The sequence below is a fragment of the Engraulis encrasicolus genome, chromosome 6, assembly GCF_034702125.1.
Source record: "Engraulis encrasicolus isolate BLACKSEA-1 chromosome 6, IST_EnEncr_1.0, whole genome shotgun sequence".
NCBI lineage: Eukaryota > Metazoa > Chordata > Actinopteri > Clupeiformes > Engraulidae > Engraulis > Engraulis encrasicolus.
The window spans coordinates 12,055,523-12,080,876 of NC_085862.1; the positions used below are offsets into that span (position 1 = coordinate 12,055,523).

Sequence of the window (25,354 nt, forward strand, 5' to 3'; positions counted from 1 at the left end):
TCAAGCAATTCGTTTTTAAGTTAAAACACAGACACGTTAGAGGACTGTGATCTTGGTCGTTGGTAGTCTATTGAACGACCGTACACTGCCTACTGGTGGGATGCCTGTTCCGCAGGAGACAACACACACAAAAACTAAAAAAATAAAAAAAATATTTTAAAAAAATAAAATAAAGATTAGATTAGATTTAGATAAAAATAAAGATATACCAGATATAACCCCCCCCCCCACCCCAAAAAATCACATGCACCACTGTGCTGTGTCTGACTAGAGGTGCACTGAGTAGGTATTTCTATGCTACTCATTGAAATTGTGCTGCCTGTTGCCAAATTGGATCTAAATAATCAACTAATACTTGTATGACCAAAGTACAGCCAGTTTTCCAGTTAAAATGGTCTATTTCTGGAAATTCAAAATGGTGGAGAAGAACCACCTTTTCATGTAGGCCTAGTCCAAGTGGAATTTTCCCATTCATAACGAATTTAATCATTGCGGTAACTATTCGATTTTAGAGTGAGACTGCATGATTTATTTCAGTAACAGCCCATGTCCATCTCAGTTATCGTCGATAACTTACTCAACATGGGTGTCACTATGGTTTTAGAAAAAAGGCTCAGCCCCAAGAGCATTGTGAAGAATTCAGGTTATTTTCAACATGGCTGCCAGAGGCAATAAGGATCGGTAGAGACACTACAGGTGAATAGACCAACATTTTTAATTTGCAGATGTCACCACGAAACTTTACCCGGTGACTTTACCCGAAACTTTACCCGGTTTACCCGTATATATGAGAGAAAAAAGTTATTGCAAGTGTTCTAAAATGTTAGGTTTAAATATGGTAATTAGACTATCTAATTAAATATGCACACATTTTCAAAATGCAAAAACTCAAATCTGATAAAGCCAGGGTCAAAATTCTTTTTTCTTTTATTGTACCGTGATCCAAAAGATATCTTACCTACAAACACCTTCCTATCATTTATGTGTTAACATGGAATATTGTATGCAAATATTACCGGCCTATCTAGTGTCATGGTTGCTCTGTCTAAAACAAGCAACCCATATGGTCATCTGTTCTGTCTAAATCTGAGATGGTCAAGTGTGTGTGTGTGTGTGTGTGTGTGTGTGTGTGTGTGTGTGTGTGTGTGTGTGTGTGTGTGTGTGTGTGTGTGTGTGTGTGTGTGTGTGTGTGTGTGCGCGTGTGCGTGCATGCGTGCATCCGTGGCTGCGTGCGTGGGTGTGTGTGTGTGACATTAACCAGGCCATTCTGACCTGTAATGTATTGCATAGGACCCTATGATTCTAACCAGTCCCTACTGATTATGACATTTGCTTCCATCACTATTTGGACTTGTGATGCTGCCTTCTTGGTGAGATCCAAATAAAAGTACTAAACTGTGTGTGTGTGTGTGTGTGTGTGTGTGTGTGTGTGTGTGTGTGTGTGTGTGTGTGAGAGAGAGAGAGAGGGAGGGGGAGAGAGAGAGTGTGTGAGTGTGTGTGTGTGTGTGTGTGTGTGTGGTGTGTGTGTGTGGTGTGTGTGTGTGTGTGTGTGTGTGTGTGAGAGAGAGAGAGAGAGAGAGAGAGAGAGAGAGAGAGAGAGAGAGAGAGAGAGAGAGAGAGAGAGAGAGAGAGTGTAGTAGTAGTAGTAGTAGTAGTAGTTACACGTACGTATCACAAGTTACATCAAATGTCATCCTCACAAAGTCACACAACCCCATTTTATTATTTGTGCTCTATAAGCACTTTATTTTTATGTGAAGCAAAGCATAATCAACAAATACTAAACATAATTGACACGAAAAGAGCATGGCTTATATGTTTATTCAACTTAACAACATGTCACCTTACTGTCCTTACTGACGAAGGCAACAGCCGAAACGTTTGTCTACACTTCTGCTGCTATGTATATATAAAATAAAAAAGAAGAAAAGAACCCGAGTGCGACTCACCACACGGAAGAGCGCGGTGTATGAACTACTACCTTACTGTCCTTAACCAAATCCTTTTTAAGCCTAATACATGTCATAGGTTCACAAAACAATTATTTGCTTGAACTTCTATCCTATACAAATCCTTGACTAAGCTATTCATCCTCTCAGTGCACTTGGCCAAATGCGATGTCAATTTCATTTTTAGCAGGTTGAAAATAGTGCAGCCAATTGGTAAACATATCTACCACCCGTCCTCTGATAGTCTCAACACGAACTCGTCTCTCGTTCTGATTCCCAATATATTTGTCCCTTGCCATCTCATCAACATAAGCCTGCTCGTCATTCATGATCTGTACAATGCGGTTCACACGCGCAACAACATCCTCCTGTGCTCCTTCAACATCTTCCTGGGCTGGTAACAGCCAATCATTAAGGGCCTGCTTCAGCACTCGACTGTACTCACCATATATCAGTGCATTAGCATTGATGTACAGCTCATCTGCGTTAAACTCCACTACCAATACATTCTGAATGGCATCACGGATGTCATTATGAAGGGGAGGCTCAATACCAATAGGCCTAGTAATTACCCCTGAGTACTCCCTCGTGAAATCCTCCACAGTTCTGTGGTAAAATGAAATGACACCATTGTTGATAACATGCTCTCCCCTATCAGACCTGTTACCATCATCCCCAAGAGGGATCCTGAACTCGAAGTTCTGGTTGATCTTATGGATCTTCTCCCGTGTCCTGTCTTCAATCGCTTTCAGTTGCGCCGGATCAGACTTAGATCTCAATTGTGCCCCCCCTGGCTGTGGCCTTCCTTTCCCCTTTCCCTTTGGCGGTTCTATGATGTAGTCCTTCAGGCCCGTAACAGCAACACCTGGCAGACAGCATACAATCAAACATTTTCAGATCAAAAAAATGAAGAGCAGGAAACTGTGGCACTACGTTTTCTTTTTTTTTTAATAGAAAAAAAATAAGAAAACTGAGTACCATCGGACTAATGATTTCTGGTGGGACTAAACTTGCATTTTTAGTTTTAAACTTTGAAATATGCGTTGAAACTTATGACCCACCTCCGATGCTAATTGCTAAAGAGTTGTCTGGTAACAAGGCTACAGCTAACAGAACACCCAGACGTAAAGTGAAAGGAAATATCTTGGGAGTAGAGCCCACATCTGTTTAACAAATGAGCAGATTACACTATGTCATACGAATGCAGGCACAAAAGTATTCTTTTATTGGGATGGAGGCCACATACTTTCCACATCCATTGCAGCCTGACCAGCTGATTTCATGGAGGGTAAAGAGGATGACGATGATGAGCTGTCAGATGCATATCCTGACGAAGCCCTCGAGAATTCATGTTTGCTCTTCAGTTCAAGCCGTCCATTGATGACTTTGAGTTTCTCCTCTGCCAGAGCTTTTTCATCAGCAGCTACAGCCAGAACCCACTCCACAGCCTCTTTCACAGATCCCACCACTGGAAGGAGGCCATCGATGAAGCCAACCCACACCTGGTGTTCAGTACTCGCCATTGCAAGATGAATTCTCTATCTGGCCATTAAAAGAAGGGAATTTTATTGGTCATCAGAAAGGAAGGTCAGCAAGGCACTCTTCTCGTTCAAAAAGTATAAAAAAAAGTCTTAATTTTAATATGACTATTTCTAATTTTAAAAAATATATAAATATATTCTGTGTAACAACCTGCACATACACTTTTCATACATCATATTTTATTCTTCTTTCCAATTACACTTTGAAGTTGTCTTCATTCCAATTTATTGCGGTTTTTTTCCACTTGCCATATTAACTGTAAATCTTTAGTCAGTTAGCATCTTTAGTCGGTTACCAAAATATTGAAATAATATTTTCAGAAATAATAATAATAATAATAATAATAATAATAATAATAATAATCAAATACTAATACAGTAACAATATTAATATTTTGCCTACTGGTATAATGCTATTATTATTATTACTACTTACTGTTAGAGTCATGCATAGTCTGCATGTTTCATTACACAGCATTTCAAATCACAATGACCGAACATTTACATTTTTTTTTTTTTTGCTTACCAGTGTTCAGATGAAGGAACAATGCAGGTCTCTGCTGTGTCCCAAGTGATAACAGCTTAAAGTAGCCAACGTGTGTAGTGGATTGCCAAACCTGCAGTGACACTGCATGATTTAGCATTCCAATGAATGACCACATGCGTGACCTCAGAGACATCAGATATATTGTGTAATGTCTCACTGTCTTTTTCATTCTCATCATCTTTTTAATACTTTTAAGAGCAACGTCTAAACACATTTGTATCATTCATGTATAATCAATAGGAAATATACAGTATATCACGAAAGTGAATACACCCCTCACAGTTTTGCAGATTTTTGAGTATATCTTTTCATAGGAAAGCATTACAGAAATTTAACTTTGACACAATGATTAGTGACCTTTTAACAACATATTTAACCGCTTACATTTCTTGTTCACTCAGAAAAAAACAAAATACAGCCATTAATGTTTGAACATGTACTCACAAAAGTGAGTACAACCCAGATTAAAATCCGGTAGAGAAGGGGCTATGTTGGCTCGAATCGTCTCGAAATGAAACAAAATGAAAAGGGATGGCAAGGGAGGTCATCAGTGTGCGTTTCAGCCTTTCTTTGCATTGAACTTTTAAATTTTGAGTCTGCATCTGGCTTAAATAGATTAGTGTGAGATTTGAATGCAATCCTATGGAGAATATCACGATCTGCTTCAGTAGTCACAGTGCATGTTGACATGCATGTTTCTTTTAGGTGTATTTCAGATTGCCAATGTTGACAGCATTCATGCATCCCCAAACAATGTCAGTCCCACTACCATGCTTGGTTATTGAGAGGATACACCTTTTTTGTAAAACTCACTTGTTTACCACCACACATGCTTGACACCATCGAAAGCAAATTTGTTTATCTAAGTTAGGACTGTCTTCAGGGTGTTGTATTCGACGATTTATTAAATATTTCTAAATCTCTCTCTGGTCTCTGTAGCAAGCTGAAAGTCATTTACAGTCCCCTCCAAAGGTATTGGAACAGCAAGCCAAATGCTCATGTTTTTGTTGTCCACCAAAGACATTTGGGTTTGACACCAAAAGATGCATATGAAAAAAGTCCAGAATCTCATCTTTTATTTCTTGATGTTTAAATGTAGGTGTGTTACATAATTTCAGCAAAGAGAATTTGGCTTTCCGTTTCAATACTTCTGGAGGGGACTGCATACCCGACATGCAGTGCATTTGGGATATTTAGTTTTTACCCCGACCTCTGCTAATCTGCCACTGCTGCATCCACTGCTGTGTCCACTGCCTGGTCTGCAACTCGTGTTAGCGTGACATTGAAAAGGTTGGATGGATTTTCACCAAATATTGTTTGCTCATAGGCTACATCAATGGTTTTGGAGTCCAACACTTTCAAAATGGCTGAGATGGATGGATGATTTTTTCCGTGACTGTGTGATATCCTTTGAACAGGTGGCTCGATTTGCACTCAAATGTTTGCTAACACTCAAATGGGAGTGCTAACACTCCAATGAAGTCAAAAGACAACCCTTTCAAGATGGCAAACTTTCAATGACTCTTGCTTGAGACATAATCAATACTTTAATAACTTGACATGGGGACCAAAACAGGTTTTGATTTTGCCTAATTATAATGTTTGCTAACAGCAATCTCTGGCGCACCCCCAGGGTGTGCCCGCACCCCAGGTTAAAAACCACTGCAGTAGATAATTTGACACAATCTGGGCTTTTCCCTCAAAACGGTGCCTGGTGCGGAACGGCAGGTATTGGGCTTAGAACCAGAATGCATCAGACTGGCAAAGAATGCATGGCGTGCTGCATAGCAAAACTATCACTGCTCCATCAAAAACGAGCCCGTTGTCAAGGTATTGAGTGCATCTGTGTGCTGCTGCATCCATTGACCATCCTTACAATACCTGCTTTTCCCATGAGTACACCTACTTTTCAACTCTTTTCTTTTGCATTCAATGTTTTTTATAGGCCTACTTCATGTTTAAGACTTCATGCTTGACACTTTTATTTATTTTTTGTCTTGGTAGAAGTTAGGGTTAACATGAGGGTGAGGATTTTAACAAGTCAACAGTCCCACAAAGAATGTGTGTGTGTGTGTGTGTGTGTGTGTGTGTGTGTGTGTGCGTGTGCGTGTGCGTGTGCGTGTGCGTGCACGCCTACGTGAGTTCCCCTGCATCCCGCACACCCTGTTCTGGTGCACCTTTCTGACTTCAAGCCTTCTCTTTGCTGTGCTGTTATGTTCACAGTATTATAATGATCTGTCACCATGAGGTAAAGAGACAAGAGATAAAAAGATGGATTTTCTTATGCTTGTCTTAATTGTAATGGTAGTATACAGTATGGATTAATATGATAACTATAAATGGCCATTGATCAATGTGTGACTAGATATTTTTATCGTGTGCCTAACCTTTTCTACTCATAGCCTAGCTTACAATAGCTCATACGTATGTAAATGAGTTTGGTGGTTTCAGTTCTCCATTTCATTTTACACTGTGCACACCTGTTTCTCACGGTGCATAAACCCCTTTCATGTCTATTCATATCATGTTGACCAGTTTCTCTTTCTATCCTCAAACCATATACACTGCCTGAAGCATTTTAGGTGTCTCCGACCTTTGTGCCGATGTCATGTAACTATACTGTAATGTGAAAACACACAACTGAAAAATTGAGTGACCAAATGCAAGATTTATTGAAAAACAGGGAAGGGAAGAAAAGGGAAGAACATGGAATGTATAATGTAACTGATGGTGATACCAAAACAAAGTATCAACAGCGCTCTAGAATTATAAAAAAAACATTATCAATATGCAAAGGAAAATATAGTAAAGAAACATTTGTTTTCAGAAGAGAAAAACCTGAAAAAAATGCATGCAGATAAGAAAAGTTAGGACTGGGGCATTGTCTACTTTCCTTATCCGGCTGTAAAGGGTTAAGCCACCGTCCCCATTTAGCTGTAGCGAGCGTTGTCCACTGTAGCCTGTCTAGCTGCAGTGAGTGTTGTCCACTGTAGCCTGTCTAGCTGCAGTGAGCATTGTCCACAGCCTTGCTCAGAGGCCTGGAGAGGGCAGAGTACTGCAGCTGGCAGCTGTAGGAACGGCCAGAGTGCCAGCGTTGCAGCTGCACCGTCAGGACGCTGCTGAGGGAGAAGGTGCCATCAGACTGGCGCTGAGACGGGCCCGTCTGGAAGCCAGTGGCTGCCACTTCTTTACCATCCTCTGACCAGCTCAGGGTGGCACCATCAGGGTAGAAGCCCTGAGCCAGGCACACCACAGTAGGCCTGTCCCCAGAGGAGAGGGCCTGGGAGGGGGCCAGCACCACCAGCTCAGGGGGGGATTGGGGACGGGCTGCAAGCAAACATGCAGTTTACAGTCAGTAGCAGAATAACATATACATTTTTTTTGCTTATGTTATTTTATAACTAAGCCATACCAGCGTTTCAGTTAAAACATTTGAATGTGAAAATTTGGTGGAAAAAAAGGAAAATAAAAGTGAAGTAATAATCTCTAACATTAGTAAGATATTTCCATTGCTTCTTCAAAGAAAATATTTAGAAGTAGATTCAATAACACACTAAATATATCAAAAATTGCATAGATACTGAAAATATAATGAAATGTAATGTAATTAAATTTTTCAATGGTAATAAGAAGAAAGGTTGAAATTTGATGAAAATAATTTTACACATCTTACAGCAACCAATATAACCAATAGCTTTTGAAGTGTTAAATTATTTGTTCAATTAATCGTACCAACGTATGATTAGTTTTACTTAGGCTACTGAGACCAAACAGTCAGTACCCATACTATTATCATGGTTTTTAAAAGCCTAATATATGAGAGCTTACATGCCTACATAAACTAATTGAAATAACTTTTAAAAAATATTACTGTAATATATCCAGGATATAAGAAAATGTCACACTTACCGTTACTCAGTGTTAGTTTTGTGCCTCCTCCGAAGTAGCTAGTCCACGGTAGGGCGGGCGCCACGGGGGGGCATTGGAGGGCATTGCCCCCCCAGCCAAGCTGCTGTGCCCCCCCAGGGTTTATTCACCTAAACATGCTGATATGGTCATTAATATGCAACAAATGAGTTTTTTTTCTGAATACAGTAAATATAAAGTACAAGATAAAATTCCACCTTTGCTTAACCACCATAGCCCTAATAAACAAATAAATGAATAGGCTACACTATTTAGACATTGTCAGTAGACCTAAATGTGAAATAATAAGTGAACAGTGATCCTTTGAAATAATGGGATTGTCCCATATTTAGAAACAAAAGTATGCCGACTGTTCCGTAGAGCTGAAACTGAGCCCACAATTTGGTTAAAATGCAGGAAATTGCATCTAAGAAAAACAAAATTTTCTGGGGGAGGACCCCCATACCCCCCGCCAAGGTGCCCCCCCATACTCCATCAAATGTCCGTCCAACAACTTGGTTCTGCAGCCCGGTCTGGTTGCCACTCGTCCCTTGAAAGGGAGGACATGACATGAAGTGTGAAGGTTCAATTAGCAGGGTAAGAACCAAGGGGAGATAGATATATAGGAGGTGGAGATGGGATTTATGGCTCTTTGATGGGATCCGGATCTTAGTGGCTCGTTCCTTTTAAAGAGCCGTTGAAAAAACTGGCTCTTTTGGCTTTTTTCTAAATTATTTATTCAGTGTTTAGAATGTAATATTTTGACTTCACCTCAAGGTAATTTTGCCCAAACAACAAATGATTATTCCGTTTTTGCCAATCTTTGAGGCAAACAATTGTGTTTTTTCCCAAATTGAATTAGCCTACTCTGGTCGAGGTCACGTGCTTAAAATGAATGAAAAATTAACGAATTAACAGTCGAGTGGCTCCCCCAGCTGTGATCCGGTTCCCATCGTTCACTTCAGGGAGCCGTTCAAAAGAACCGGCTCGTTCGTGAACGACACATCTCTAATAGGAGGTCTTACTCACGTCATAACAGCGTAGTACGAAATGATGGCGAGGGGAGTACGGAAATGTAATTCGTATTCTTCTTCTAAGGTCAGTAGGCCTATTGGAAGCATCAGGGAAGCATGCAATGCCACTTCCGCGAGGGTCGGGGTGTGGAACAGGTCATAGGACAGCGTGAATGTTTGTCAGCTGTCCTTAATACCCCCAGCAATTACTGCTGACCAACAGCTGCAGTTAATTTGGCAACAAATTATCCATCATGGTGTCGCCCCCACTGACTATGCGCAAGGGAGTACGGAAATTGTATCCATTGCACCCACTGACCAATGACCATGCGCAAGGGAGTTAATTTTCCATCCACTCGTGTCCTCAGGCAACGCCCCCGTACTACACCGTGGCCAACGGGGCACCTAAGGGGGATTCATACTTGGCGTGACTGGTGTAAGTCTCCTTCATACTTCACTCGCGACCTCACTCGCGACCTCACTCGCGCCATCACGTGACCCAAAACGACGTCACACGCCGTGGCGCGAGCTGCCGTGTCGAGACGTCGTGCACCCCACATTTTTTGTAACATGTTGTGCGCCACCAGCGACCATGCAGGTAAGCAGGAGTTGCGAAGAGAGGCTACAACTACTGTAGGCTACTACAGAATGGATCCTGCACCATTTTGAGGATAATAAAATGTCATAGAGAGTTATTTTATCTTCTCTCTTAAATGTTGTTCAGTGAAACAATTGTTTACTTTGTTCAGAAGCACGTTGTGTTCGGCGATATATTTAAAAATTCTGCCGCCAGAACAATGCTCTCACATGGTCTTGGAATGATCTGGCAATGTAGGCTACAACAAAAAAATATATGTTTCAATGTGGTAAGTCACAAGTCAGACGTTCAGTAGCCCTACAGCAGCCGTGTTTGGCTTTCTATTTTATACATCCGTAGAACTCACGCTGCCGTTTCTGTCATGAACAGCACAGGGCACTTCCGACAATGCGAGCGAAAGCCTTGTAGCAACCCAATGTAAGTAGGCTGCCGGATGTGAGTGCCCGGATATCCGCCCGAGTATTTACGTCTATTTTACCTCAGCTACTCGATTTCGGTCGTGTATTTACGACAGTTTAACCTCAGCTACTTGATTTCGGTCCGATTTGAGTCTGACTGAAGATGGAAGGGACATGGGTGCCGTGCGTAAAGAGCCCACAGCACATCGCCGTTTCGGCGACACCAGAGAGTTGATCTCCCAATCAAAAGAATAGGCCCGGTGACCAATAACATCAAAATAATAATAATAATAATAATAATAAAAATGAAATTACAACTTAAAACCGAATTGATTTGGTTAATTAAACTGTCTCAACCGGGCACCCAAAGGGAATCCATCAAAAGATAACGGCGTTACTTTCTCGTCGGCAATATTTTGTTTATTATCCAGGAGGACTGAGCTGAAAACTGTAGCAGTCACCTTGCACAGTTCTAGCTGCTCTGAAGCACGTACGTGTCTAAGCAAATCATCCTGCCCATTCGCAATGTTAAATAAAACGTTTTGCACAAGACTATAGTCTAAAATAGATGCACTGTCACAGACACTGGAATAGCCCGTTTCATTAAAGTCACGAGTTTACCCAGCCTAAATGTAGCTAGCACTCGGGAAGTTTCTGAGTTTTACTCCTTACATTAGTGAAACATAACATCAGGATATCCTACAAGTTAAAAGAATATCTGGGCATAGCCTTCTCTCTGAGTTAGAAAACAGCAGCTATGCCGCATATTGTGTAGTTATTATTTGGTGATGCAAGAACAACACGCGAAACCATGCCGCATATTTTGCCATTATTGGTGATGCCGAAACAACGAAGCCAGATTGGTGACTAGAGTCTGCTTAGTACATTTAGACATAGCCTGCTCATTTAATTGTGCCATGTACATTTAAAATTAAGTGTCAGTGCAGAATTAAGCTGGGCGCTGAATATAGGCCTAAATATTGGAGCAATTCTCCCTCCGTGTCTAGATACAGTCAGAGGCGCGCGCGCACGCTCTTATTTCTGTATTAGCCTATATGAAAATATCCTAAAACGGTCACAACATCAGAGGACCTTCGTGGTGGAGGATACTTGCGGCGGGGGCCGAGACCTAGTTGTTACGGGACACTCTTAATATTATTGAAGGGACAGACCATGCTCGATATTTTACCCGGTCTAAATGTAGCACTCGAAAAGTTATGCCGCATATTGTGCAGATTATTTGGTGATGCCAACAACACGTGAAACTAGGCACATTAAAAGTGTCAGTACAGAATCAAACGGGACGCTGAAATATTGGAGCCAGTAACTTCGTCTCCGGTGGATATTGTGCAGACTTGTGTGCGCACGCACAACTAATTTCTCTCCCATCTCTTTGCTCATCAAGCCTCCGATCTCCAAAAAGACACGGCCACTCAGGATAACTGTTTACACGAGCTGTTTAAATAATGTGATGCACGTTCTTCATGACATGGCATGGTTTGGCCACCCTAAATTCAACATGACTGCATTCGCACATATCGTTTAAGCATCCATGATGGAATTGTCACTCGTAATGTGCAATTATTGGATATGAAAAAAAGATCTTAAACCGGTCACAACACCAGAGGACCCGTGGTGGTGTGGTGGATATTTGCGTCGGGGGCCGAGGCCGAGTTGTTACGGTAGGCTACAATCATATTGTAGAAGGCACAGTCAGGCGACACAGCGCGACTCACATCGGGTAGCTGTGGTACCGCAAAGCATTCCTGATGGTGGAAATGAATGCAAATGCATGGAAATACTCGGGCGGATATCCGGGCACTCACATCCGGCAGCCTACTTACATTGGGTTGCTACAAGCCTTCTGAAGTATGAATAGTCTGTCGCAAGTGATGACGTCATTAATGGTTCTCGCGCCACACGCGACAAAATGCGCACGTGAAGTATGCAGAGTCTCCACCCCTTCCAGGCGGCTCGTGGGGCTGGGAACGCAAAAACTTTTGACTGGGCTGTAATGGACTGATCAAAGCTATTTTCCGATCCATCTCGCATTTCCCCGTAGATCACACATAGGCCTATGCTGTGCCTCAGAATTAATAACAACCAATGATGTGCTTGTTGACTTAATTCACTTGGCAAGCGATTTTTGAGTTGTGTGTGTGCAAAAAAATGTAATTATTTGGACTACACAACAGACATTGCATGTCCGACGTGCAGCCACTTAAGCCTCGGTGCAGCGACAGGGTTGACTGTGCCTCGGTTCACGTCAGATATGTGAGGTGCACGTGTAGGCCTAGTATCTAACAGAGTTTTGCACAAAAGCTAAAATAACGTTTCTTGCGTGTCGAAAATGAGTGGTCTTACGACGCAAATCCAAACCTTTCAAATTCACTGTCATCATGTGAAATCCGGCTAGTCAACCATGGTAGTAGGACTGACATCGTTTGGGGATGTATGAATGCCGTCAGCATTAGAAATCTGAATTACATCTAAAGAAGCATGAATGTCAACATGCACTGTGACTACAGAAGCAGATCATGATACTCTCCATAGGATTTCATTCAAAACTCACACCCATCTATTTTAGCCAGGTGCAGACTCAAAATGTACAATTTCAATGTACTGAAAGGTTGAAACACACACAGATGACCTCCCTTTTAATCCCATTTCATTTCGAAATGAAAAAAGAATGTAGTTGCTGCCAAAGGTGGTTCTACAAAGTATTAAGCAAAGGCTGTGAATACTTTTGTAAAAATGATTTCTTTGTTTTTTATTTTTTATACATTTTCAAAACTGTCAAGACAACTTGTTTTTCACATGGTCATAATGGAATAATTTGTGTAGGATTTTGACAACAGAGATTCATTTGTAGCATTTGGAATAAGGCTGTAAGATAATAAAATGTCAAAAAAGTGAAGCGCTGTGAATACTTTCCGGATTGACTGTATGTGTGTTTTCTTTGGGTCCCATCACATTCAGAAGTGGAAAGCAATGAAGCGGCTGACTTACTGGCCAAAAAAGCCCTTAAGCTGGAGTTAGGCAATTTGATGGTGCCACTAAGCAGAGAGGAGGTGAAACGCCTAATCAAGAGTAACAGTGGGTAGCAAGTATAAAGGGGAGGTTCCTGTACAAGACCCAACCATTAGTTCCCACAAGAAGACCAGATAGCTGGGACAGACGAGTTGATACAGTCATCACAAGACTGAGAATAGGACATACAAGACTTAATTACACCCTCAGCATTATAGGTAAACACGCCACTGGACAAAGCCCATTTTGCAACAGTAGAGAGACAGTATATGTGCTATTAGAATGCCCAGCAGCAGTGAAAGAGACACCCTGATGCAAAATGTTAGACCACTAGTAGTCCACGGGCCAGGTGAGATGTCGGTACCACTCAGAGGGGCAAAGGTTGCTTATATTTTTTGAAAAGATACATGTCTGAAGTTAACATTTTTGTATGATAACCCTTCTGGAAGTACAGCCAAGTTAGGGTTATCAGCCATTAAAGTAACACCCCCCCATCAAAAATAAAGGTTTTTAAGATGGGTGCCTGTCTTTCTACTGGCCCTTGTTTAAGACATATAGGGATGGTTAATTTTGTTATGTGTGGTATCGTTGCGAAGGGGAGTCTCTGAGCTTTCATCCGACACCTTTCGAGAACATTTTGGATAAGTATAGCCCTCCCTGCAGCTCTTCAAACATTTACTCAGACACATTTTTTTCCATTTTCGCCGATATCATCTCTTGTCTTTTCATACTGTGGCATCAGGGAGCATCAGAGAGACCTATTTTAAACTCTAAAATATTGTCTTGAGTATCAGGAATCTGAAAATGTATCCTTTCACTATGTTATCCCATGTTTAGGGGGTGATTTTCAGTCTTGTATGAGGCATGGTATTTTTTTCAAAACACAGTTTTGCCATTTTCCCATTAAGTTCAGGAAGCAATACCTCTCGGTGCAATTTGCAGTTGGTTGTCATAGCTTGTTATATACCATATGAAAGCTTGGAGTGGGTAGTATATTCAGATATTATCATATAGTTGGTGTACCTGTTTGCAGAGCAATGTTAACTAGGCAAATCATTTTCCATAACCAGTATCAATGATATAGTTTATCAGTGATTCAATTGTGTTATATGGTGTCTGAATCCTGACTACTTGTCCTAAAATCAATGTTGTTATGCACCCAGAGGTTATATACCAGAACTATATGTGATAATGTCCCCTTTGATATTAGTTTTGCAACTGAAATCATATCAATTGTGTGAAAAACACAACATAAACTCATCCCTTAACTTGTCCCTTTTTAGTAGTCATGTGAAAGTGAAGTGAAAGCCCAACTAGTTAACTCCTACACCCATTCACATTGTGACACAGCACTCCACAACACACTACACACTGTGCGCACGACAAAATTACATTTATGCCTCACCCGTGCAAGGAGGCAGCCCCCAAAGGGCATCCGAAAGGGAGCAGTGCAGTGGGACGGTACCATAATTGGGGTGCCTCAGTCATGGAAGAGGATGGTGGAAAGCACTGGTTAATTAATCCCCCCACTAACCTGGCGGGTCCTGAGTGCAGTTGTCACATTAAAAACTTGTTTATTTAACTCGAGAGTTTGCAGCACTTCTCTCCTCCTGGAGGCCTTGTATCATGTATCGCACCACATGTATCATGATTTACAGAAACATTTAAAAACGCTCCGCAAGAACACTTGAGGTGAAGATCATGAAGAGGTTTGCAAAGGAAGAGTGGGGTACAATGTCATCAGAGCTTTGCAAAGACAGCACGAGTTCTGAACTTCATACTGCTGAAACAACTACTACACCATGCCACCGATGAAGCAACATGGATACATGTACTGTATTCACATGTGTTGGTGTACCAACTGAGCAACTGCAGCTCACTTCCCAGGCATACATTGAGACCCATCCCTAGACCAAAGCAGCAGTAATGAACAATGGAGCAGAGTGAAATAGAGTAGAATACTGTATGGTACAGTAGAGGATAGTTCAGTAGAGTACAGTGCATTACAATAAGATACCATGCTGAACATTGAACTCTATGAACCTGGTAGTCACAGTAGATGTAATGCGTTTGTTATTGCCCTGCTACTCTACGTGTGCTAATGTTACAATAGCGCAGAACCTCATATCACACTGAGTAGTACTCCCTGCACATGCACTGTAAATGTAGAGAGTAGGACCAACTGTGGCATTCATACAGTTACATAACAGCCATGTTACACATACTGTAACAGCACATGGGGCAGTTGTGGCGTAGTGGTTCAGGAGATGGACATCAGATCAGAGGGTTGCAGGTTGAAATCCCACCTGTATACTGACTTATGCATAAAACTGTACACTGTATACTGTATACTACATACCACTTTAGAAAGAAAAAATGCATACACAAAGAAGATGTACACGTAGGTACACCTTGCTGGGCTGGTACTGGGCTGGGTACTGGGCTGTAGCCTACCCCTTTTGCCATAAGAAGCCATTTAACTGCCTGCAACAATGCTCAAGTAGACTGGGGCATTGTAATGATGCTTGATTGGTACAAAGGGGCCCAGCGTGTGCCAAGAAATCATCCCCTGCTGAAATTATATTTTTGTCTTCTGAATGGTCAGTATACAGTCCTCACCAGTAGTATTTGGGTGCACAATGACAATGACAGCTTCCAAACAAGTTTTGCATTCATCAATGAGCTTTTTGCACTTTTCTGATGGTATTGTCCCTCACTCTTCCTTTGCAATATGTTCAACTTCTTCATGATCTTCAAGTGTTATATCACAGAGAGTTTTTACATTTTGCTATAAATCATGACACCTCTGATACACCACTAAATGAAGAGCATCTCAAAAGGACTAGGAATGGACCGTTGATAGATAGGGCACCAGGCTGCCGCCTCTCTCTCTTGCCAATCCTTTCCTGTCACAAAATGAGCCATAAAAAACAAAAAAGAGGCCTAGGCCTCTAGAGGACATCTAATTGAAAGTAACAAAGAACTATTTTTCTTCAAATTACATTTTAAGTACTTAATTGAACTACTTTACCTTTACTTAAGCAGATTTTGGATGAGTACATCACTTTTACTTACCCCTCGAGTAAGATTTAAGAAAGATAGGCCTACGCTCACTTGAGTACAACTTCAACTCTTTTCCCATCTCTGCTGCTAAGCACATGTAAAATTAAGATAACTGTAGGTCTGACATGTAGTGACCGAACATTTTTAAGTCATATTTAACATGACACAATATGTCTACTAAAGTTGACACGATGTGTTTAAAGGCCTATTGTATTTCTCACACATTTGCTATGATTTCGGTTGGAAGACTAACATCAAATGGGCCATTATCACATATGTAGCAGATGTATATAACCTCTTGATGTATTGCATCACAACACTGATATTAGGACAGTATAAGTATAAGTATAAGTAGTCAGGATTCACGGATAACACAATGGAATCACTGAGAAACTGTATCATTGATGCTGGTTGGTGAGGAAAATCCTTTACCTGCGTTGCTAGGCAAATAGGTACAGCAAATATATCATAATATCCCATACTGCAAACTCCAAGCTTTAATATGTTGTATAATGAGCTATGATAACCAATTGCAGAATGGCCCTAGAAGCGTTGCCAGTTTACCACTACATGGAACTGATAGAGTAGTGTGGGGTCATGTACAATGCGGCGTAAAAAAGAAAAGTGGAGTGGGAGTCAGATATATTACGGTTACCACTCAAATTCATCTTCAAGGTTGAAACGTCTTGAGGTATTTTGGACATATAATGAAGTTTCAGTCATAACAACAAACTGGCAACCGTTGCTATGCAAATAGGTTGCTATGCAAATGGGTACACCAAATACATGGTCATATCTGTATACTATACAATCCAAGCTTTCATGATATACAGCGCCACTGACAGCCTTGGCTAGGCCCGGGACAAAGACATCTGAAAGGGCCCCAAATTCAATACATACAATGTAATGAGGATCCAATTCTGCCCCCCCCCTCTCTCCCAGGGCCCGGGACAAGACATCCCTTTGTCCCCCCCCTGTCGGCTTCCCTGATGATATATAACAAGCCTATGATAACCAACTGCAGACTGTCTCAAAAAGGCCTTGCCTCCTGACTATACGAGACATTAGCACACAAAAAACAGCAACAAAAAAGTGGCATGCCTGATACAAGACTGAAAATCACCCCCTAAACATGGGATAACATAGTGAAAGGATACATTTTCAGATTCCTGATACTCAAGACAATATTTTAGAGTTTAAAATAGGTCTCTCTGATGCTCCCTGATGCCACAGTATGAAAAGACAAGAGATGATATCGGCGAAAATGGAAAAAAATGTGTCTGAGTAAATGTTTGAAGAGCTGCAGGGAGGGCTATACTTATCCAAAATGTTCTCGAAAGGTGTCGGATGAAAGCTCAGAGACTCCCCTTCGCAACGATACCACACATAACAAAATTAACCATCCCTATATGTCTTAAACAAGGGCCAGTAGAAAGACAGGCACCCATCTTAAAAACCTTTATTTTTGATGGGGGGGTGTTACTTTAATGGCTGATAACCCTAACTTGGCTGTACTTCCAGAAGGGTTATCATACAAAAATGTTAACTTCAGACATGTATCTTTTCAAAAAATATAAGCAACCTTTGCCCCTCTGAGTGGTACCGACATCTCACCTGGCCCGTGGACTATAGGCTTGACAACCCTAATATTGGAAGGCTTGCTGCCATACTCCAATAGGCCGTCTGCATAGGCCCATTATTAGATTTTTGAAATCTACCCAGTTATTTTAGAGGATTTAGGCCTAAGTTATTTTCTTATGTTCAGTTGATTACTTGCTCATGATTTTCTTTTTCTATTACCTTCCAATGGCTGTCCCTAATTATTATTTATTTTTGTTCTGTTTTCTTTTGTTTCTGTCTTGTTTTGTTTTGTTTATTCATCACCCCTTTTAAGGCGCACATTCCCCATCAACGCTCCGTACCTCAGACCTAAATACTAGTGATGGGCAAATTAAGCTTTGTTGAAGCTCTGAACCATTTAGGCACATTGCTTCAAAAATTGGGTTAGTAGCCTACTTGAAGCTTCAGTAACAGGGCCCTCTCCTGGTGAAAAGCCATGTTTGCAATTAAACGGGCTCAATTCGATAAGATGAGATGTGCCCTCATCATCTGACTGCGACCAATATTGGACTGGGCTCATAGGCCTACTTGTGCACACACTAACTTCCAGACATTTGGCATTTTAGGCTACTGATGAGGCAGTTGAGGAAGACGACATTACAAAGGCTACGATGCCACATTTACTAGGCCTTTTTATTAATTTATTATTAGGCTATTTTTGGGCGATCAGAAGCGCTGCTGAACATTAATGTCCTCTCCTTGTTGTGTTCATAACTTATGATGATTTTGTCTACTTGTCTATCCAGTGGGACTTATAGGCCTAAAGACAGTCAATAAAATATCTATTCTCTCCACTGCAACCTGGTAGACGGCTCTGCAACAGGCCAAACACATTTGCGCGCGCCTGCTGGTTCGTGTGGCAGCGCAAAACACTGCAGATGCTTTCGGAAAACTGAACCAGTTTACTGTTTCATATTATGTAATATATCACGTGGTTTAATGGTTTTCGCTGTTGATGGTTTGAAACAAAGAGGCTTGAGACAAGAGGGCTTACTCACGTCATAACAGCGTAGTAGGAAATGATGGCGAGGGGAGTACGGAAATGTTATTCACTGTGGAACAGGTCATAGGACAGCGTGAATGTCTGTCAGCTGTCCTTAATTACCCCCAGCAATTACTGCTGACCAACAGCTGCCGTTAATTGGCCACAAATTATCCATCATGGTGTCGCCCCCACTGACCATGTGCAAGGGAGTACGAAAATTGTATCCATCGCACCCACTGACCAATGACCATGCTCAAGGGAGTTAATTTTCCATCCACTCGTGTCCTCAGGCAACGCCCCCGTACTACACCGTGGCCAATGCATTTCCCCCCTAGAGATTGTTCTTCTCTGTCAAATTTCTTTGGTTTGAAACACGTTCCGGCGCGCTTCTGCCAGACTGCCATCACTAGGCCTACTACGCCAAGGCTCCATAACTAAGCAGAGTCAGGGGCTGTTCACTCACGGAACTTCCTGTTAGCCACAATTGGCTAACCCTAACCACGGGACAGTGCAAAATGAATGGGTGTCAATGGAGTTTTTTGCCATTATAATTTTTGTGATTTTTCATAATTTTTTGTCCTGAAATATTAATATTAAGTTCGAAGCTAGAAATAATAAGACCCCATTTGAGTAGCGTTTCGATTATTTTGCGCCACTAGATTATTATATACTGGGTCACGAAGCTCAATTTTTATGGGGCCAAACCCATAAACATTAGCACGATGCTAGCGAGTACAGGTTGAAATCTTCTAACCAGCTGTAAAACTACACACCTGAACGATTTGTCAATACAGCCTATTGTTAAACAACAGTCATAGTGCTTACCAGGAATGTTTTGTTGATAATATTTGTGACTGGAAATGGCAGTAGCAATGTATTTAGCATGGGTTCCCCTTTCCATTCCATACATTTTCCCACATGAAGGACTGGCCTACGCTCGTTACTGCAGAATGCATGCAAAGCTAACTGGCTACAATGGGAACCAATGAGACTGAGCCTTCTCCCCTGTGTTCTAATTTCTCTGGCAGAGTTAAGGCCTACATAACTGCACCAGTTGGTGGCGGTAATGCTCCACGTCGGAANCCAACCGCCAATAAACGTGAATGAAGAAGAAGAAGAAGAAGAAAGAAGGCTTTGGCAGAAATTGTCTAAGCTATGAGATAGGCGTCTCTCATTGGCTCCCATTATAGCCCCGTTGGCGAACGCAGCCAAGTAAAAGATGAATGGGAGCCTATTGGGCTAAATGGCTCAGCAGGGATTTGTGACGGTTCTGTTCTCTGGTTTGTAAAGATGTGTGCACATTCTGTACCTTATCATGAACGTTGTATTAGAAGTGAAGTTAAAGGTTCCTGACATGGCTTTGTTCTCCCAAAGACGTGTTAGTTTTGTCCTGCAACACGCTAGCATTCGGCTAATACCTGCTGGCTGAGGAATCTTTGCGACTATTCACGACCAGAGCTGACGAGAGACGTACTCTGACTGATCCTAGCAGAGACATCTACGGTCACACACCTCAAAACCCCCCACCGCCGTCCAACATGTTAATTGAAGGTGCCCAAATTCTTAAGGATGAGCGCAGTCATTTCCTTTCCCCCATGTACACATGCCGCTTTTCCACCACCTTAAATGCAATAAATAACAGGTGTCCGCAACAATCCTAACATAACTTTAAACACATCGACATCTGAAGTCAGACTTAAAACTACAAAACAAATGGCGTAGTGCCGTAAAGTCGATTGTCACGTGTTATGTCATTGCTATAGTTGAAATAAGGGTCATTTTCACGAATGTAACACTTGACAAGATGCAAACGTGTCGGCAAATGCTTTCACTTACTCATATCTATCGAACGCGACTCCATTGTTTCCAGGGAAAAAATCACACGGGCAGATAGTTCTATGAGAAGGGTACAGCCCCATTGGCACCCATTCATTATTTACTTGGCTGTGATAACATAGCTGCAGTGCCACTCCTGGCCACACCAGCTAGTTGTGGTTCTTGTACAAGATTCCATTTTCTTTGGTTTTGGAAAGACACAAGCTTTGTACCCAGCAGTCCCCCCATGGCTGTACGAGGATCTCAACGTAGATTTGTGGTTACTCAAGGAGAGGCAAGACAATGAAATGGACAGTAGCACTGTGGCATGGTATATGGGGGAAAAATATGCTGAGTGGGTAGCAATCTTCACAGATGCATCAAGGAAGGATGAGAAGGTTGGGGTGGCCTATGCAATTCCAAGAATTAAGACGACAATGGCGAAAAGAGCCAGTGATGACCTGGCGGTGTATACAGCTGAGCTGTTAGCAATATGGTTAGCACTACAGTGGGTGGAGGACAACAAGCCCAGGAGGGCAGTAATAGCATCTGACTCGAGCTCAGCACTTCTGAGTATAAAGAATGGCCAGTCAGAGTCAAGGCAAGACCTTATATTCGAAATAATGCAGAGTGGTAACAACTTGGTCAAGGCTGGGGTTGAAATAGTGTTTTTATGGGTACCTGCACACATAGGCGTCAGAGGCAACGAAATGGCTGACAAACTTGCTAAGGATGCTTTAAAGAAGGAGTCTATTGACCTGAAGGTACAACACAGCAAGGCCGAAGTCAAGAGCATAGTTAAAGCTAGAACCTGTGAGAAGTGGCAACGACTGTGGGATACCGGAGACACAGGACGGCAGTACCATGCTACCCAGAGTCAAGTGGGAAGGGCTAGAGTCACAGCCAGAGAGAAGAAGGTTGAGGATGTATTCTCCAGGATGCGCTTTGGCCATACAAGACTTAACAGCACACTGTTCAGAATTAAGAAGCATGTTGATGGGACCTGTGAGTGCAGTGACAGCCAGGAGACCATAGAGCATGTACTGATGCAGTGTCCAAGGTACCACACTGAAAGACAACAACTAATTGCTAACTTACAAAGGGAAAAAGTGTCTTTTAACTTTCAGAAAGTACTACAGTTAAGTACAGGGCATGTGGGGTTTAACCACATATGCAAATTCTTGAAAAACACAGGGCTAATGAGCAAGATTTAACATCTTTACCTTGTTGTCTGTTTTGTTTTGTTTTTTGTTCTTGTTTGTGGCTTTTGTTAGTTTTTTTTTTTCCTAGTTATTATTATCATTCTCATTATTATGTTTACGTTTGATTTGTTCACTTAGTTTGTTTTGAGTAGTGGGAGGTAGCTATTCCTGTCCACACTCCAGATCCAGAGGTGGCGGTAATGCACCAACAAAGCTGGTTTGCCAACCGCCATTAAACCACAAAAAGAAGAAGAAGAAGAAAGAAGACACAAGCTTGCTGTGCTTGACTTGAATAATTTGGAAATAACGCGTGACGCTGGGAACCTGTCAGGGGGGAGCTGGTAAGCACTTGTGGTTTTATTTTACTTCGTGGTAGAACTGGTCATTTGAAGCTAGACGTAAAGTGTCATTTAAACCGCATTTGTCTCACAACAGTGTATTGTGTGTTAGTGTTGGACAGTTTTCTTCCTTTGTTTCCCACTCTTTGTAAGTTGTAAGTTTAATGGCGGGGCACAAGTTGGCGTGATGCCTAGCCTACTAGTACTATTTGTGTGTAGAGTGGTATGCAGCCAAGGCTTGTAGGTGTGGCAATTGGGTTTAGGGCGCAATAGTAGGATTGACTTCCAAACATCCAAATTAATTTATTTGACCATAAGCAGAGGCGTGCTCAGTCCCTTTATAAAGTATTCTTGTGGGTGCACTTTGGTTCAAGGTTCAATGTCAAAAAAGTTGCTTGAAAAGAGAAAAAACTTTTCTTCACCAAGGCACTCAAATGTATAGGCCTAGTTAAAAATGTCTTTATTAGGCCTATTATGACATGTCCATTAAGAACTTTTAAAATTGCCCACGCATAGCCTTCACTGTGTCAGTAGGCTTACTATACTGAAGAAAGCTCAACTGCCGCTACACGTGGGCAATTTTAAAAGTCCTTAATGGACATGTCATAATAATAAAGACATTTTTAACTATGCTTTTTTTGGAGTGCCTTGGTGAAGAAAATTTTTTTCTCTTTTCAAGCAAATTAATTTGGATATTTAATGTGAATGCTCATTTTATTAACACATAGGCCTAATTCACAAAGGTTGGACCTAAATCAAATCAAACAATATAAGCTTATGCACAACCCAAATCCCGCCTATCCAGGCCGACACGGTGTGAAACTAGTGAGTCGTGGCACAGGTGGCATTTCGTTTCAAATTGCTTTGTTTGTACTTGCTTCTCTGTACAAGTTGTGTAGTGAAAAGGTTGTGTGCCAGCAGCGCGGAAACGAGAGGATAGGCCTACTAGATGTGTCCTATTATCTCTATAAGGCGGCCTGTCGGTCCGTCTGAAATGCTGTCTTAAAATTGTAATTCCCTCCTGTGTCCACAAGACGGCAATGCATAGGCGGACGCATCTTTGTCCGCCTGTCGGACTTGTCTTGTAGTGACGTGGGGCTTATTGACCATTAAGCCCCATGCAACGTGGCTCGGAAGTTTTTACTTGGTGTAGGCTACCCGCAGTAGCGCGGAAAGTGTCTGGATTGTAGGTGATGTCGTGACATATGCCTACTGTGTGTGTATGGTTTATTTAATTTTTTTATTTTGTGTTTATGTTTAAAGGTTTTACACCTATTCTGGTCTACTGTTCTACAATTCCTCCATCTGTTACTACTACCACTACTTCAACAACATCAACACCACTGACGTCAAGGAAAAAGACAAGACGATGGGAATCCTGTGTCCGTGTACAGTCCTTCAGTTTGGAAACCCAGTGGTTACATACACTTGACAGTGGAACAACTTCTACAGTGAATAACCGCCAGAGTGGAAAACCAATGCACCATTGGAAACCGCCGCCTGCCAATGCATCACCGCTGCACCAATGGGTCGCAGTGGACCACTGTCTAAAGAGTGCATCACGTCGCTGACCAGTGAACGTCCTTCTGCTGCCAGTGACCAAGACTCAAAGACTCCACTCACACCACAACCCAACAGAGAGAAGACACTTCACCTGGGGGCCTGGAGGATAAAGCTTGAAGAAAAGAGGGGGAAAAAACAAGCTCAAGGAAAAAAACGGGACAAAAAAAATCTTCTGCCTCCCACTTAAAAAAAAAGAAAAAAAACCTGGAAAAAAGGTTCATAAGGTTCTGCCTCCCCCTTCATATCCTCTCTTGACATTTAGGATCCTTTTAGCCGCTCTCCATGTCTAGAAACTGTCCCGATCAGCCGTCTTGGACTGCTGAAGTGCCTTTCGTCCAATAGATCTTGGACTGCTGCTACTGTGGGTGGAGGAGTTCTGGACTTGGACTGTGCGTTGTCCCTGACTGCAATTGGGTGTTGTGCCTTCAGTCGACTTCGAGTATGAGTACTGCAGTGAATGTTTTCCTCTGCATCCTAGTGACACTGTCTCTTGCTTGTAACGCAGGGTCTTTTACTGGCTTTGTTGACCACTGAAGGAACTGTGCACCGTTGTGCTTTCAAATAGGTCTTCGGGACTAGCCTGATGATGTCTGCAATGTTCAGAGAACCTGGATCACCAATGTCAGTCAGTAGAGTAGAGTAGAGTAGAGAAGAGTAGTAGAGGCTTGGCTTAAGTTAGTGGTTCTGGGCGGCGGAGGCATTGTCATGCGCAGGGCCTGTCCTGATGCCTGGCTGGAGGTTCCCGCGGTGCGGTCCGGTCCACGGTTCCTTCGGCTACCTTGGGGTGGGTGGACAACCAGGTCAGTGGAATGCCTTGCTGCGCAGGTGGGAGGTGGTCTCGCTGTGCGGAGGAGGGCATTCACTGCAGTGCTCGTCCGGGCTCAGCGGGGGGCAAGGCACCCGGTTGCAGTCTGGGGCGGCGCGTGGGCCGGCTCCGGGCTCCACTGCCAACAGTGGCAGCGGTCCAAGAACTGTTGAACGAAGGGTGCTTCGGTCGTCTGGGAAGGCTGGTTAGGGTAGTTTCATGGACATGGAAACCGGCTGAGGGATTCCTGAGTGTCGGGAGGGGAATGGGGGCAGTGCCACGCCTGGCCTCAGAGGGGAGTTGGGACAACCAGGACCTCACAGACCCACAGACAGACCTCAGAAGGGACACCAGACCTCAGAAGGGAGGTGGGACAGCCATGATCTCCTGGATGCACAGGAGAGAGGGTGGGTACACAACATGCTGCAAGACCCAGTTTACACGTAATATTTATATTTTTGGAATACATTCGTCTTTTTTGCACGTGAACAGAGCTTCAATTTCCTAAAATAGATTTTTAGAGTTTAAGTGGAGATTTCTAAGGTACACCTGTCAGTTGTTTCATTTGATCGACATGCTGTGTTTATATGTAAAGAGATAAAATAAATATTCGCTTTTAAAAATATCTGCATATGTACATGTAATCAAGGCCTGAAACATGTGAAAAACATACATCCACATAAAACCAGCCTGAATGCTGGACTAATGCATACACTCCAAACAAGCAGTAAAGTCTGCAACACCAGGGCTTTCATCAATCTTTTATTATTTTGATGGCCCTTAATCAGACCTTATATGAAATTAAGCCTTGGTGCTGTGGATTTATTGCATACATTTATTTGAATATACTGTATGTAGCGTGTGGGACTGAAGGCAGAGTAGTTCTGTTATTCATTTTCCCTTTTAAATGGTTGTCTTTCAACCCCCTCCTGTGTATGCGTTGGCCTTAGCGCAAACGTGATTGGTTCATTAGGCGCTGGC

At 42.3% G+C, this 25,354-nt stretch overlaps 1 protein-coding gene and 1 gene segment (V, D, J or C); both read right to left on the reverse strand.

Annotated features, from left to right (window-relative positions):
* Positions 1-1,993: 1,993 nt before the first annotated feature.
* Positions 1,994-4,059, reverse strand: LOC134450705 (uncharacterized). Its single transcript, XM_063200652.1, has 3 exons — positions 4,017-4,059; positions 3,196-3,491; positions 1,994-2,814 (listed from the first exon to the last, which is right to left on the reverse strand). The coding sequence occupies exons 2-3, from the start codon at positions 3,470-3,472 to the stop codon at positions 2,096-2,098; spliced, it is 996 nt and encodes a 331-aa protein (XP_063056722.1). The 5' UTR covers positions 3,473-3,491; positions 4,017-4,059; the 3' UTR covers positions 1,994-2,095.
* A 2,646-nt stretch (positions 4,060-6,705) lies between these two features.
* LOC134450544 (immunoglobulin kappa constant-like) lies at positions 6,706-8,977 on the reverse strand. The segment is given in 3 exon segments: positions 6,706-7,364; positions 7,947-8,068; positions 8,973-8,977. Coding segments are annotated over 3 exon segments (456 nt in total).
* Positions 8,978-25,354: the final 16,377 nt, after the last annotated feature.